This window comes from Panthera pardus, unplaced genomic scaffold (assembly GCF_024362965.1).
Source record: "Panthera pardus isolate Hobbes unplaced genomic scaffold, ASM2436296v1 HiC_scaffold_10, whole genome shotgun sequence".
NCBI classification, from domain to species: domain Eukaryota; kingdom Metazoa; phylum Chordata; class Mammalia; order Carnivora; family Felidae; genus Panthera; species Panthera pardus.
Window position 1 is genome coordinate 4,841,135 of NW_026526655.1, and position 17,092 is coordinate 4,858,226.

The 17,092-nt window shown below is 49.0% G+C and overlaps 1 protein-coding gene across 18 annotated transcripts in view; it reads right to left on the reverse strand.

Moving 5' to 3' along the window:
• Window positions 1–17,092, reverse strand: part of AGAP1 (ArfGAP with GTPase domain, ankyrin repeat and PH domain 1) — a 546,313-nt gene that overhangs the window by 167,752 nt on the left and 361,469 nt on the right. For 16 of the 18 annotated variants that reach the window (XM_019445480.2, XM_019445481.2, XM_019445482.2 and 13 more), the window contains one exon: window positions 14,252–14,420. The exons of the other annotated variants lie outside the window; for them this stretch is intronic. In XM_019445480.2, coding sequence (XP_019301025.2) covers window positions 14,252–14,420 — 169 coding nt within the window. The remainder of the gene's footprint in view (window positions 1–14,251; window positions 14,421–17,092) is intronic. 18 annotated transcript variants of the gene reach the window in all.

Sequence of the window (17,092 nt, forward strand, 5' to 3'; positions counted from 1 at the left end):
TCACAGAGGCGTGCCCAAACATATCAGGGAGCACGTTCAAGAACGCTCACAGCGTCACCCTCGGGACGGCCCGCACCGGGGCTGGCTGGGTGTCTGCCCACCACGGGAGCCCCACACACCGGGCGGGAGGGATGAGCTACTGACGTGGCCACCACAGGACGAGCTTCACAGAAAGGACGTGCGGAAGAGACCAGGCACCGACTGCTGGGACGCCCACCCGACAGCCCACGGCCAACAGGCAACGCGGGCCTTGGCGTGAGAAAGCGCGGTGCCCACCTCACGGGAGCGTGCGTGTGTGAAGAGGGGCAGCAGGGCGGCCACCCACAGGCTCTGCTGTAACTGAGCACCGTGCGCTGTGTACGTTCTCGTGAGGCGACGTGTCCCCAACCCCCCGAAAGGGTAAAAGTAGGTCATCTGAATGGCTTGTGCATACACAGGTCAGGTCAGCGAGCATGAGAGACAGAGCTGAGTGGGACAAGGAGACAGGTGCACTGGCCTCAATCCTCAAAGAGGGGCCCAGCCCTTTGCTGGAGGAGACGATCTGCCTCAGTATCTTTCCCCCGAATATTATCTGCATTACCAGGAAACACAGGGTCGACTACCTGGCCCATTCTGAACTCAGAAGGAGGGTCTCCTCCAACGCCCCATCTACGGATCAGCTGGCTGCTGGCCTTGATTAGCAGGGGGCAGCTCCATTACCATGCTAATCCACGGGGCCTCGGCCCCATCGCCTTGATATGGATATGCGTGTGCTTACGGGCCGGCCTGATTAGCGCGAGCTTCCATGTGTCAAAAGCGCCAGATTCTTCCCAAAGAATAATTCTGGCTTTACTTACATCCCTAAAGTGTAAGAGTTGATTTGAAAAGGTACTTACCTCCACCATATGCTATTTTTCTGAAAACAATTTGCATTTCAAAGTGACTACGGCATTTATATCTGAATGAAGATCAGTGTGTTGCCTGAACTGGTCTCAAACGAGCCTGAAAAAGACGCTGGGTTTCTATTGAACGCGGATGTTTTCGTCCGCCAAATGACATCAAAGACAGCATTCCTCTTTTAAGCTATAGGCTTCTTACATAAAAAGTAGCTTGCTCTGATTTTTTAAAAATATACTCTGAGATATAAGGTCTTTCACAGCATTCAAATAAAGATTCGTCAACAGTCATTTCTTTGAAATACAGAATTTTGCTCGTTGCGCTTTCCGTTCTGGTTCGTCTTCACGAACAAGCCTGGCCTGCCCAAAGGCTCGAACTGGAAAAAGAATACTTGGCGTCCGAATGATCGGTTACGCAGCCAGAGAAAGAGCAGCAGTTGGCGACAGGTGATAGATCACTGAAGTTTCCTGCGCATCGAGCGAGGGGGGCACGAGAGCCACGGAGGGGGTCTCTGAGTGCGTGGGTATAAACCAGACCTTTATGTCCACTGTGGAGTCTCATACCTTTTAAAAACAAATGATAATTACAGGACAGGACTGATGGGAGCTCCCCCCTCCCCCCTTGGAGTCCTCACCCTCAGAAACACACAGGGATTAGTTATTTTAATGTTTATTTCTGAGAAAGAGAGAGAGAGCGCGCATGCACCCAGAGGAGGGGCAGAGAGAGAGGGAGACACAGAATCCGAAGCAGGCTCCAGGCTCTGAGCTGACAGCACTGAGCCCGACGCGGGGCTCGAACTCACAGACCGAGAGATCATGACCTGAGCCACAGTAAGATGCTTAACCGACTGAGCCACCCAGGAGTCCCCATAGAGGTTGCTTTCTTAGGTCAATTCTCATTCCTACCTGGCTTCTGATGTTACAAAAGCTTGGGAGCTTGGGTGTGAGGCTGCCCTGCACTCCTCCTGGGGCGTGGACCCCCGCTGCGCGTGGGCGGGGAGACCAGTTTGCTGGAACCGGAACAGGACGGCGGAGGCTACTCTAACGGCCACGCCACTTCAAACTAGGCCTTCGCCATCTGTTCGTCCTCTAATTATAAACCCAAAAAGAATATAATTCACAACACTACCATAAAAAGTGAGATACGGGTGATTTAAGTGCCTATGAGCAGGGCCGTTCGCCTCACTATTTGCATTGGAAATCTGCCCTCCTTTTTGGCAACCAAGACTTCAGGCTAAGAGGATTTTTTTTTCCAAGGACACATTCGGTGTCTTAAAGATGCAGGCGTCCAGGATTCTGCATTGTTATAACATGACACTTGTTTTGTGAAAGGGTGCATTCAACACATCTACTCTTGAGACCGAATCGTGGGTTTCTGAGATTACCAAGTATCTTTTTTTGTGATGTGTTTTCCACACCAGGGAAGAAAGCACGTACGGGGTCCACACTTGGGTGGTAACAGCAAGTGTGACTGCCACCGAACACAACCGCGTGGCCACACTCAGAACTACAAGTCTTGGGATCAGTTCACAGTTATCTCCTCAAATGTGGAAAGAGCTCATGTTACTCTGACTTCTCCCTCTTCTACTTATGATGCCAAGGGGGAAAAAAAATGAGTCCGTTCTATTGTCTTTAAAACTTATCTGGCAAAATTATATAGATAAAAGTGAGTGAGATAAACGAGAAGTCTACCAAAATCTCATGTAACAGATCAACTCATTGTTGAACACGAGCATCAAACGTTCTTAGTGGCGGCTGCAGAAATGGTGTGATTTTAGATTCCATTCCACTTAATTACGGCTCTCTAACCATGTTCGCATGTGGGCCCATAATCTTTAGAATAATTTTAGATACGTAACATCTTGCCGATCTAATGCAGTTTCTACTGCTACTTTCCGACTTCCGGATCGCTTCGTTTCCAATTTCTCACTGGTGTAGACAACACTGCAAAGGACATCTTTTATTCACACTTTTCCTCTGGATAAAATCCCAGGAGAGTCATCACAGAGTCAAACAGCATTAATATCTTCCTGGCTTCTGACGTGTGGCCTGACACATGTTGCTGATTTTCTGAGGCCAGTGGGCTAGAAGAAGATGGAACCCAGGCATCGTGAAAACAATTCAGCTCACGATTTGTAAAATGGATGTAATAACAGTGATGGTGACAAGGAAGGAGGAGAAGGAGAAACGGTGATACTAATGACGAGGACACGAATATACCTCACGTGGCCGAATGATACAAAGATCGCGTTGTGTGAAGCGCTGGGTAAACTGAAAAGCTTCTGCAGACAGGAGCACTTGTTAATTTCACCATTGGTGACTCTTCCTTCTCTCTGTAGTTTATTTAAAAAATTTTTTATGTTTATTTATTTATTTTGAGAGAGAAAGAGAGACACCAACCATGAGTGGGGGAGGGGCAGAGAGCGAAAGAGAGAGTCCCAAGTAGGTTCCGCACTGTCGGCACAGAGCCTGACGTAGGGCTCGGTCTCAAGAACCGTGAGATCATGACCTGAGCCAAAATCAAGAGTTGGATACTCAACTGACTGAGCCACCCAGGCACCCCTCTATCGTTTATTTTTTAATAAAAGCTTAAAATGGTGACATTGCTAAACTTGCCTGTCTCTAAATTCTGAAGAGTCTGTCTCCCTCACGTTTTTCTCGTGATAGCATCTCCTCGCGGTCACCTGCTCACGCCTGTGTCTTGCTGGTATCGTCCTCCTCACGATGCGGGAGCCCAAGTGCACGCTCAGCGCTGGGGCAATGCAGGCACGCGCCTCCCACCCTCGGTCTTCCAAAATCCCCGAAGCATTATGACCAGTTACGCCCAAGGGGTCAGAGGCACAGTTTATAAAAGGAAAGGAATAAACGAGATCGTGTGCTTGGGACACGGTGCAAGCCGTGTGGATGCTGGTGTAACCTGATGGTGAAGAAAGGGGAGCCAGGGAACCCGCGGGCCTGCTCACCCCCCGCTTCCGGGCTAGCGCTGCACCCCGGGGGACGTCCCAATTGCTGTCTGGGACAATTCAAGACCAAGACATTAAGCACACCAGAAGGTCGGTTCTCACTTAAGTGACTGTACTTAGAAATAAGTTTAAACATTTTTTTTCCAAAGGCAAAGTCTGTCTATCCCAGTCGTCAGGCACCATGCTCGTCGCTGCAAAAACACTCTTTGCATCTTGCCCGATCTTCTCTGCTTCAGAACACCTGCTGCTACAGACTCCTAGGTGTTGATGGAGACCTGCGTCACCATGCTTCCTTGCGCTGGCTTACGCAACACGCACCTCGTGCTTGTTTGGCTACGACCCGTTACTCCTACGGGTGACACGGCCAAGTTCACATGCGATGCAGCGGTAACGAGGTATGGCGCCACCACAAGGAGGAAAACAAAACTAAGGTTTTCTTTTAAGCAACAAAATATGATGACAGCATTCGTGTAATAGGGTTCTGTGAAACGGAGCGCCTGAGACGTCCGTATCTTGCCCTCCATACTCCCAACCACTACATTCAACCGTTCGCTTTCTTCCTTGGCGATGGATAACGGTTCCGTCTTTGAGATGTTCTTTCTTCTTTCTTTGGGAAATACAGTATGTGCTTTGCACAAAATCCATTTTGACTCGCCAGCACCGTTCTGAGAGCCAATTTCTCTGGCTATCGCTATATTTATTCTCCCTTTCAGGGAGGAGGCCGAGGTGGTCATGTGGGTCTACTTTCAAAGTGCCCCCTTCCCTCTCCCTTCCAGTCCTCGTGAAGCCGGTGCTCACAGAGAAACCACGTCGGTGGCGTGGAGGTGAACTGCTTGGCTGTGGATGTCCTTGGGTTTTACCACCCCCCAGAAATACTCCAGAAAGGCGAATGTTCTCCATATGAGCGGAAGCCATGAAACACTGCGCCACAAAACTGGGAGATGGCAAGCGTCATGACTTCCCTGAAGATCCTCCTTTGCCAGTGTGGGGATGGGGACGTAGTAAGGGGGCCAATCGTGGCCTCCCCTCTATCCCAGAACGGCTCCTTCCCGAGGCCCAGGCCGGCACTCAGCCGCCTTCCTGATGGCTGAGGTCCTTCCTGGCCCTGCCCGCCCCCCGCCCCCCGCCTCTCTCAAATGCCGACCATTTGCTGGTCCAGCTTGAAACACTATTCATCACCAAACACACACACTTTTGAAAGGGAGAAAAAGTTTCCGAACCTGTTCTTTTACTTACAGGTGTGTCTGTCCCCAGAGTGGAGGACAGCTCAGCGTTTCCAGGGTTTTCAGCTGAAATCATCACGATCAAGGTGCTTTTGGCAGTCCTTACAGAAAAGAACACCCCACGTAGAGTTCAAATAATTGAAGAGGGCTTCCAAAAAATGGAAGGCAGGCTCCTGATTTACACCTGAACTTGTCCCCAGTGGTCCTGCCCACAGGGTGCTGGGCGGGGGAAACCAAACAGTGCTCGTCCTCAATGGTTACCTCCTAGATGTCGCCTGGCGCGTGACGGGCACTAGTGTGGACTCAACAAAAACACAATTTGTGAGCTCACGAAACTGGGAGGGGATAACAGAGAATTAACGGTCCACGCCTGGAAGAATGACAGAAGCAACAGAACGGGTATTTGCCGAAACCTCAGTGGGAGAAACGTATAAACACAGAAACAGCTAGCAACAAGAATGCATGTCTCATAGAAGCTGCAGATGTCCGGGCTCTTCTAAAGGATAAAATAATAACTTTCGCGTCTTTTAGTTACAGATGTAGCTGACAGAAACCCCACAAAATGTTTCTTCCTTTCCCTAAAAATAACGGGTTGTTAAATAGCCATCAAAACCCACTCCCGGTAAACCCTAGTGCACGGATGCAGATATCACGGGATGCTGCCGTTTGGATTTTTTTTTTTTTTTTCCGAGAAATAATTCTCAGCCAATCAGGCAAGTGTTCTACCAAGGGGCTAGGAGGGGGTTTAGTGGCGGCGCCCGATTTATGTACCAGAGGATGAACGTGGTACACAAAGTCCAAAGTGTGCGACAGGAAGGGGTGACGGAGGCCGGCACGCGGTGAGAGGCGAGCCCCGGGGTGCTGACGAGGGGCGGCCCGACAGACCGGGAGACGCACGTGACCGGCACCGGACCATGTGAAACTAAACAAAGAAAAACTTTGCTTCTATGAGACAACAACGGATCGGGTTTTGATGTTGCGTTATTATTATTATTATTTTTTTTTGGTAATAGCTATTACCGCCGTAACAGCAGCTTAGCGGCTCGGCGTCTGCGGTGTGAGCAGTTTTGATAAACAGCCTCTGTGGGCCACACAACGGGGATAATGTATCCTTAAGTACCGCCAATGAGCTGCCATTCTGCACAGCCAATTACTTCTGTGCGTCTGTCACTCAAAGGAAAAATGACTGAGCCCATTAGATCAAACCTTTGTCACTGTTCCTAATGCACTCTTAGGCCTCATTAATCTCCGGGAGCAGTAACAGAGCCGCCGGTGTCTCATTGCCTCCCCCGAACAGGCCCACGTGAAGCCTCTCATCTCTCCCCCAAGTGCACCGCGTTAATCAAGCTCTCCTTATTACCCCAGTCCCTGTCACGGCGGAGAGCGCGCTCCCTCTTAAATGCTCTCATTATGACCCATCTTTAGAGCCGGCTAAGTGGAAAAAAAGAGAGAGGGAGAGAGGGAGAAAGAGGACGGGAGAGAAAGAGGAGAGGAAAAAGCAAGTCCGATCACATTAATATTCATGACAATAATTAGTATTCTAGGTCACTGAATATTCATGCTATTAGTTTGGTTTTTTATGGGTTTGCTGGATGTCCTGATTACTGAAGTGTGGAGGAAAACAGCATGGCGGAGACTTTAGATGTCAACGGCGGCTCGATACTCAAAACACATCCAGATCCCCGCCCCCCACCCCGGAAAAGCAGCCTCAACCCTCCAGACGGCTTTCGTATTTTGAAACCGCCGGGGGCCAGGAGCGGAGGGAGGGAGGGAGGCAAGGGGGCAAGGTCTCCCCCGCTACGAAGGCCCACGCGTCGCCCCGGTGCGGGTAAAAGCACAGTCGTGGTCCCGAATACCCAACAAAGACACCCTCTCAGGACAGGGAGGTATGTGGCAGCTCGGAACCAAATGTGGCAGGAAAAAAGAGACGCTGGGCCACGGCCCGCGAGCCCAGGGCCCTCGGAGATCCCGGAAAGGCCCGCAGAGCGCCTCTCTGCCCACCGCTCTGCCACTGCAGGGGGCACGCAGTCTGCAGGCGGCACGGGTTTACGGTGTTGAACCCACAACGACTACACAGAGGCTACAGAAACAACAGTGCGTGGCAAGAAAACAGATGAATTCCAGGGGCGCCTGGGGGGCTCAGTCGGTTAAGCGTCCGACTTCGGCTCAGGTCATGATCTCACGGTTCGTGGGTCCGAGCCCCGCGTCGGGCTCTGTGCGGACAGCGCGGAGCCTGGAACCTGCTTCGGATCCTGTGTCTCCCTCTCTCTCTGCCCCTCCCCTGCTCATGCTCTGTCTCTCAAAAATAAATAAATGTTAAAAAAATGTAGGAAAAATTAATTCCACAATTTCTTCCTTTTCTTCACCGGGGACAAGCACAGCTGTAACGACGGATTCTTGAGACACTTCTGGAGACTCGCCCTGGGCCACGCTTTGGAAAGGCAGCACGCGGCGTGTTACCCTCACAAGAGCAGAGGTGGGCCCATTTTCCACCATAACGATGAGGAAGAAGCTGACGTTCGCAGAGACACCTGTTCAAGGTCCCGAGATGGTGAAGGTGGGACTCAAGTTAGTGTTTCTGCCTCCCCGGGCCCGACCGCTGGCCATTACATTGTCCTGTTGTCTACTTCAATGTCAAAGGAACTTAAGGACCTGATACGAGTCTGCGTTCCGTCATCGGTGGATACCATTCTACCTACCACACCAGCCTGGCCAATGACCCAGGTCGGAAAACAGGACATCTGACGGTCTTCTCTGGAAGCATATCTGCAGTTACAATTGGGTGGATTCTCAAAAATGTGGCCTTGGATTAGAACGGCCGAGTGGGTTCCAAGCCAAAGCAATGGAAAAGACAGATGATGCCACAGACATCCTGCGTGAGTGACCTTGGAGGAGGGGGAGGATTCCCTGGGGAGGGGGAGACTTAATCAGGCCTGAATAAGTATCTTCTGGATTCTTCTTTTTCTTCTTCCTCCTCTTCTTTTTTGCTGGAGTAGATGCTTAAGCGGATTTTCCAAAAAGTCACTTGGCTTCTGTATTCCTATACGTCATCTAAAACAATTTTTTTCTATCTTCATACTTGATTGATAGTAGTTTGGCCCTGCATATAGACTTCTACGTTCAAAATGATTGGCCCTTAGTGTTTAACTTAAGTGGCTTTAAGTTTATTTTTATTTAATTTTGAGAGAGAGCAAGTGGGGGAGAGGCAGAGACAGAGGGAGACAGAATCCCAAGCAGGCTCCCCATTGTCAGTGCAGAACCCGATGCGGGGCTCGAACCCACAAACCGCAAGATTGTGACCTGAGCTGAGATCAAGAGTTGGACGCTTAGCCAACTGAGCCACCCAGCCACCCCTAAGTGATTGGTCCTTAGAAAGGAATTCTTCCGTTACTTTTTAGCACGTGGCGTTTGCGCTGAGAAGGCGACAGGCCAGAAGAGTTCCGTCTCTTGGCAGGTAACCTCGCTCTCTCCTCCTACCTGGGATACTTTCTGGGATTTTCTCTGTGCTTTCAGAGCCTCCTGTCCCCTCCAGCTTCATACCAGGCTCTTCGGACAAGAAGACGCCAACATATGTCTCCTTTTGCACACCTACGTCACCAATGGTATCCTTGGCCATGTTCTTTATAGTATTTAACCTATCTACGGAATTTTTGATTTTTGTCATCTTTTTTCTTTAATTTGCAAGAAGTCTTTCCCCCCAGGTTTTTCATATAATCTTTAGTTTGTTGCATTTTATGAAAACAGTAATTAATCTCTTCCTTCCTTCTCCCTCAGCGTCACTCCCTTTATTCTAGGATCACTAGTCCATTTGTTTCTCTCGGTCCCTGTTTGCTTTTACTGCTGGATTCCACAGACCTCTTGATTGTTTGTACTCGTATTTATGAGTCAGAGCCTGAGGGTCGATCAGGCCGATGCAGGGGTTTCCCTGTGGCCTCTGGACATGGGTGTGGCACACGCTGACGGGTAGGTTCAGTTCAGATCGACAGCGCAGGGTTCACGGGCAGGCTGGTGCCCTTCAGTTATGTCCCTCACGGTCAGAGGGGACATTCCTTGCCATTTATTTACATTTCTCTGTGACTGTGCAGAGCTCTGAGTTTCCCAAGCTGCTCCCTTCTCTTTCAAGCATCAGCATCCACATCAGGTTGGAGACGGGGATGCCCAGGGTTGGCTCTTCCGGAATGCGTCCCTGAGCCCGCCATGCCTGCATTTCACAGCTGCCCGACAGGAGCGTGGGGCCACCCCACCTTCATGAAGGCTCATTTACTCTGCTTAACTGGTGAGCTCAGTTATTAGTACGCAAGGGAGCTGCTTTGACATGTTTCTCTCCTCTTTCCCGAGCCCAGGGCAAAACCTTACATCACGATCATCACGTTTCCAGCATTCTCGTGTACGAAATGTGGTCAACATTCCAAGACTGGCAAAGCATTTCCCAACACCAGGAATAACATAGGACCTCTCTCCCCGCCCCAGTGATCTTCTAGCCCCTTGCCTCCTTTGTCCTTTGAGCACTGATCGCCAACTTCAATGGCCTTATCTGTTTCTGTTTCTTCTGTCTCCTCTGCCACTGCTGTGGAGTATGAGGCCCCTGGAGGGAAGGCCTTGTACTGCCCCCAAGTCTCCAGACCACACATCAGGACTGGGCATACACACGGCAGACCCAACAACGACGGAAGATGAAGCGTACAGGAAACAGGAAGCGAGGCAGTAAAGTGCCCAAATCATGACATTGGATGTAAAGGCTAAAAAGCAAACTGACGTACGATGAGGCACTGTAATATGTGAAATGCGAGATGCATTGTGACCGTATGCTAGAAAATGAAGACAGACATCCGAATAAACACTCCAACTAACAAGAGTTCAGGAAGACGGCCGGAGATAAAGTATAAGGATTAGGAGCTTTCTTATTTCTTGCCAAGTAGGTGACAGAGTAGACAGCCCCCTTCACTCTCCTCCCCCACCCCCCAAAAAGATCAGCTTCGCACGTCACCAAAAACGGACAGAACGGATCCGCACGGTACATCTCGACGAAGTCCTGGAACTTTACTGAGGGATGTGTATTAAGTTTGAGTAAGTTGGGCAAGACCTGTGTTCCATGGCAAGAAACTCAAACGTAGTAGTCACTGCTCCAGTTAACTGATAGGTTAGAAGCAATGCCAGTTAGAGCCACCGTGGGATTCTTTTTTGGGCGGGAGGGGAAGGTCTCAAGTTACTCTGAAGTTTACTGGAAAAAATAAACGAGTGGCAACAGTCAAGAACGACAATAAAACGGACGAGTCATATTACTGCCAGATAACAGACTGAGTCATGAATCTGAGACACTGTGGTAAACCCATACTTGATAACATCATGTGGAGACAGTGGGTCAACTGAATAGAGTCTCAAGGCCAGAAACATGGTGGATCTGATTAAATTAGTTGTACAATAAAGGTGATGCACACAATTATAAGAAAACAGTTCAACACAGAAAGGACAATTCGTTATCTATTGGAATAAAAAGTTTGATTAGATTTATTCTTGCACATAATTGACCCAAACAGATTAAAGATGGATTAAAGGCTAAATATTTTTCAAAAACAGGCAATAAAATTGTGAAACTCAGAAATACATATGTCAATTGTTAACTGTTTTCAGGATTTCAAGAGGCCTTCTAAACATCTAAAGGAGAAACCACTGAAGGACTTCTGATTTGATTCTGCGTATATATTTTGATCATATATTAAAAACGGGGAAAACCTCTACCTGCAGATAAGACCATAAAATTTAAAAAGAAGCAAATAATAAACGGGGGAAATATCTGCAGAATGTATTATAAAGCGCTAATATCCTCAATATATAAAGAGTTCTTACAGATCAATAAAAAAGACAAACACCTAGTACAAAAAAGGGAAAAGACGACATCTAAACAATTCAATATAAGAAATACCTGTGACAATAAACGTGAGATGGCCAACCTTAGTCCTAACTGAAGAAATCCACATAAAGCAGGAGATATTTTTATTGCTTATCAGATTACTACAGATTCTAAAAATGATAATAGCAATGCCACAAGTGTGTGTGGGTGAAATGGGACCTCGCTTAATAGGTGGTAGGGTATTTGTATAACAAAACCTTTCCAGAAATTAATTTGGAATGTACATCAAGAATCTCATGAGTGTTTATATTCACTGGCTGAATCGCTTCACTTATGGACCTTTATTCTAAGACAAGAAGTGTTATGCACAAGGATTTAGGGACACGCAAGTGTCACGTCTGTGCAAAATGAGAAAGTTACTAGAAGGGAAGGCACACGAGACACTTATCTACTCCAACAGCACCGAGGTAAGAAAACAAATAAAAAGGAACAGCATAAAAAGAAACAACCATGACCAGTTAACTCGGAGCTCTAGAACAAAACGGCAAAATTCAAAGGAGTTGTAAAGAAGGATACTGTTAAGCACACGGGAAGTTCTTGGGCAAAGAGCTCTAAAATAGTTACAGTAATACTATTTTTAGCCGGAAGTGCACCCCGTAAGTGTAACGCCAATTCACTGCCAGGTAAATTTGCTGTGTTCAGGTGAGAGAGCACCTGGGAAGCAGGGAATGGAGGGCCGCCCGCCGATGAGGTCACCTGCACGCCGAGACAAGCGTGCCATGACCACGAGACCCTCTCTTCCCCCAAAGGGGCACTGTGATCCTGCAGATGTCATACCCCCATTTCCTCGTCCCCACTTGTGATGCAAAGGAGAGGAAAAACCAAGCAGGCTCCCTTTAAGAAAGATTAACTTAGCGGGGCGCCTGGGTGGCTCAGTCCGTTAAGTGCCCGACTCTTGATTTTGGCTCAGGTCATGATCTCGTGGCTCGTGAGTCTGAGCCTCACTTCGGGCTCTGTGCTGACAGTGTGGAGGCTGCTTGGGATTCTCTCTCCCCCTATCTCTGTCCTCCCTGACTCGTGCTTTCTCAACCCTTCCTGCTCTAGACAAATAAATAAACATTAAGAAAATAAAAAAAAAAAAAAAAGGAATTAACTTGGCTTAGGGCTGAAAGAATGCGCTGTAACCAACTGGGCTTGGGAGCATGGAAAAGGGGTTTCGGCATTTCCCCGCGCCCTCCCGTCCACCCAAGGCAGGGGCGTTAAAAAGAAATGGGGGCACTGAAAAACACTCCTTTAACCCAGGCCCAGGCCATACATAACCTACTGCATGGGACAGGACATGGTTAAATGGCATCCTGTACTTTCTGTTTACCAAATGTCACATTTTTCCTTAGGAAAACGAGCAGTGGCACCAGGGGATGCAAGTCTCAAGACTCAGGAATTTAAACAGCAAAACTTACGTATCCACAACTTCTCCACCTCGGAGGCTCCTCTCCCACCCTAATGCCTGGCAAATTCCCTTCCTCTGTTTACACTCAGCACAGGTGGTGCCCCGGCCCTGAGGCCTTGCCCCGTCTCCTAGGGTAGCGCTGAACACGTCACCCCTGGGCCTGCGGGCCCCCGTACGTACTCCTGCCCTGGCCTGCTATGTGGCACTGCGTTTACTTGTCTGCTCGTCTGTCTTCCCCACCAGAGGCTGAGATTCTGGAGAGTAGAGATGATGTCTTCACCTTCTGTGTCCCCAGGGCCCGGGACCAGGCCTGGCATACGTCAGAAATGCCATACACGTTTGTTGACTTGAAGAAATAAATGCGTGGATCTGACACGATGGGTTACAAGGGCAAGTGGCAAATCGGCCGGTTTGAAGAGGCCTGCCTCTTGCAGAAGTTCTGCGGATCAGGGACCCTGTATCCACCACACACACCATTCCTGGCACAGAACAGGTGGTCAGTAAGTATGTTTTGAGTAAATTAATAAATACGAAGTGGTGAAGACGTTAGCTTTTCATTCAATACAGAATTTTTGTTTTCCCTTGGGTGGTTCTTTTCTCTCTTCTAATCCCGGCATTAGCACACCACCCCGAAGAGGGAAACTTCATATATGTCTTGGAAGGAAGGTCAGCAGGTCCTAAGAGACCTTGTCACCACTCTGGAATGAACCGATGTCTCCTTTGATGGCAAGCCCAGCCCAGGTTTGTTTTGATTGGTAATAACGGCTGCTGCTTGTATTGTACTTTATGAGTTTCCCAAAACTGTCGTATGTGTCATCTTACCTGCCATCACATCTCTGTGAGGTAGGCAGGCCAGGCAAGATCGACCTGATGTGGTGGTAAAACCTGGCTGAGCGAGCGGTCCAACACCACTTGGCATCATGAAGTAAAGCCCAAGCTATGGCCTCCAATTCTGGCCCCTTTCTCCTACCCTGCTTTCACCAACCAATGCCATATTTATGCCACAGAACCGTGGGGTTAGCATCATCCCTCTTTAAAGGCACTTAACATCTCAGAAAGGGGAAAATGCAGCATTTTTAAGAAGCAAAGACATATGCTAGAAAGTGCCACATAACCATAATTTATTTTGAGAAGACTGGATGTAGGTTAGAGGGGAGAAAGGGCCTTTTTGCTGGGGAAAACAAATCCATGTGTTGAAGCGTGTCAGAAGGAGGACTCCAGCCTTTTCTCTGATAGTAATCACCAGAAGGTTAAAGCCGGGGGCAGTCATTTGCAAAGATTCTTAAACAAAAGCGAACCATGACTTTTTGAATGGCTTTGCAATTGCACACAAAGGCCAGGAATCTCTAAACGCATCTAAATCTGAGAAAACACGCTCTCAGCTCCCGAATTGAAAAGCAAATTCTCCTTTGAAAGAGAACAGGAAAAATTACAGTTGTGTTAAAGAATGACCCGACAGTTACCATACAAAACCGAGAGGACGGAAATCTTAGGTCCGACGGTTTCCTTGAAATCTTGCTCCAAATAGCTCTCCTACTTTTCTCCACTTGGTCGCCACAAATGAATACCAACCCTTGATATCTGCACGATCAATTTACGTATTTTAGAAGGCCCTCGAATCCTCGATCACATGTGAGACTCGACTTTCAACTACACAACTCTGGGAGGACCTCGTGGTTTGGTCTGGGCGGCCGTGACTCAAAATGGCACCAGGCGCTGGCTGGCAGTCACAGAACCACCCACAGAAGCGAAGAGGTTTCTAAGCCTTAACGTACAATGTTAATGGTTAAAATCTCACTTGACCGCAAGGGCTCCGCACTCTCCTGCAACCAGCGACATCTACTGCCGTCGTCACGCTGGATTCTTCAGCACGTCCGCTGCGAGCTTACCTGAATTTGGGGAGATGTGTAAACTGCTCATGTCCTTGGACAGGCCATTGGTTTTAGGGCTGGAGATGGGCGCACAGGCCGACGTGGCTCGGGGTGGCCTCTTCCCTGGGACTTTCACAGTGGTTCTCAGAAGATCAATCTCTTTACCATGAACATTCTGCATGTAATCCTGTTCAAAATGTTAAACATCCAAGAGATATTAAAAAGAAGACCTTTCACAATCTAGGACACAAGGTTCTATCAGATACCACGAGTTGTAATCCTATGACCCTTCCACTGTGGCAAGCACTTTAAAAATAATGAGGTTTTGATCTGTCTACTATGGTGGCATCATCGTTATATTGAAACCACAGTCTCTTTGTCCTGAACTAACCCAGGCCCCGCAAATCCAAGCAGACACAGGAAATGCTTCCATCAGGGGGATCAGAAACCAGCTGGAGAAAACAAGTGTCCACGTGAAATCGTATTTTATAAACTGCTGCTTACGGAAAGTGCACTAGGACCCCGGGGTCTTCCTGTAAGTTTCAGGTAAAGTTCCAGGGAGTAGGGAGCTATTTTATAACAACTGTTCTGCCTTGGATGGCAACACCACTAAGCCTCTAGATAAGAATGAAGCGGTCTGTTGGGAACTCAGGTAGAAACTCCTGAAATAAAAGGCCAAGCATTTTACTAATAAGGACCAGGAAAATGTCTGAGGGCGTCGGTGGTACGGTGTCGAGAAAACGTGGAGCTCGCGGATGGGTGTGTAATGGCCGGATGTGATGTGGAAAAAGAAAGAACGTTCTTTGGTACTCAAGCATCGTGTTTCTCCGAGCGGCTCGCCGTGCCCAGAGAAAGCATCTTTGTGTTCTCTTCATGCTGGAGGTGGATGACCCAGTTAACAGGGAGCCACAGGGATGTCTAGGTAGATAGGGATGGTCTCTGTGGGGGTCGCTGGACAATTCCGTGCAGAGCAAAACATTATCTAAGAGTTGGTTGTCGGGTCGGGGGAGAGGAGAAGCAGCTGAGAGGGTGAGGGGCCGACTGGTGAGTTAGGAATTACTGACCCTTCAAAATGCATTTTTTTTGGCAAAGTGCCCCCTGGCCAAACACGTAGACATGTTAAATCGACCTCACACATTAAGAAAGGGCATATTCTACAACATTCTTGGGCAAATAGCACATCAAGTGTTTTAAGGCTAAGCATGAAATGAAACAAATGCATTCCTTCCTTGGCAGAATCTTGGTAGAATTCCTTTCAGAATATAAAGGGGAAACGCCAATAAATTTGTAGTTAGGATGAACAATGAAGTTCTCGTCAATGTAATTTCAGAAGAACCGCCAAATAAACCAGGGTGTGGGCCGCCAGGGACCCAGGGAGGCTGGAAAAGTGAGTTGTAATTGCTAACCCGTAGGGTCAAGTGACGCAGAGAGAACCAGATAAAGTCCTAGAAGGACAGCACAAGGGACAGAGACCCAGGCTGTGGATGAGGAAAGTCGGCCAAAGTCCATCAAGGGAGGCAAAGGGGGCCTAGAGAGCAGCAGGGAAGCCGAGGCAAGGATCTCCGGCTTCCGGGAAGCAGGCTGCGGAGCCTTTCAGTTCACGTGCCAGCAGGTGAAGGGGCTGAGAAGCAGTCACTGGCTCATCAAACAGCAGGACGGTTGCAGACAGAAGCAACGACACAAAAAAGGAACCGGAAGCACAAGATTCCAACACAGGGGAAGGAACCCGCACGCGGCTCCTCAGGACAGACAGCACGAGAAGAGGCATCGTCCCTCCGCAGTCTGCTGGAGGGAGGGTCGGCTTCGAGTGTTAAAAGCAGAGACCTCACCCCACAACGCAAGCACTTACGGGGCCCCTGGGTGGCTTAGTCGGTTCAGCATCTGACTCTTGATTTCGGCTCAGGTCATGATCTCATGGTTCGTGAGATCGAGCCTCGCGTCGGGCTCCGTGCTAGCGGCACAGGGTCTGCTTGGGATTCTCTCTCTCTGCTCCTCCCCTGCACTCTCTCGATCTCTCAAAGTAAATAAACTTAGAAAAAAGGTGGGGAGGAGGGGCACCTGGGTGGCTCAGTTGGTTGAGTGTCTGACTTTGGCTCAGGTCATGCTCTCACGGTTTGTGGGTTCAAGCCCCACACTGGGCTTGCTGGTGTCAGTCCACCAGCGTGGAGCCCACTTCAGATCCTCTGTCCCCCTTCTCTGCCGCTCGCTCACTTGCACTCTCTCAAAAATAAACATTAAAATAAAATAAGACAAAATAAACAAAAATCCCTATTCTGCCACGCTTTAAAAAAAATGAGAATTGTTTAAAAAAAGAGAGAGAGAGAGAGAGAGCACTTAGAGGGGGGCACGCGGGAGCTGACCCAGACTCAGGAAAGAGGGCGTGGGAATTCTCAGCAGAGGAGGAAGGGCAGGAAGAAAAAGCCCAGAAGGGGAAGGCCTGGCCACGGTGGGGGGGGAGACGTTCTGATGGAGCAAACACAGAACTCTAGAAAGTTGGAAAAGTACCAACCCAGAAGGAAAAGACGCCACAGGGTCCCTAATGACTTCCTAAGGATACAACTCAAATGGCCAATTCTTGATGGCAAACACACACTCACAAGGCCAAGCAAGGCCAGAGCCAGGAGGAACCTGGGACTGAAGACGGCCAGAGAAAGGATCGGGGCTGCACCAAAGTGGGGCAGATACAGACCAGTTCTTCGGAGGCAGTGGCGAGGCTGGGCCTTCATCAGCACTTGTAAAACCAACCATCCGGAGAGCGGTAGTGGCATCCACAAGCCTCCTGTGAGCCATGGAGGCCAGGAGCAGAGGTCCCGAGGCCTGCTGACCCCGCAGGACGCGCTGCCTGGAGTCAGTCTCTGC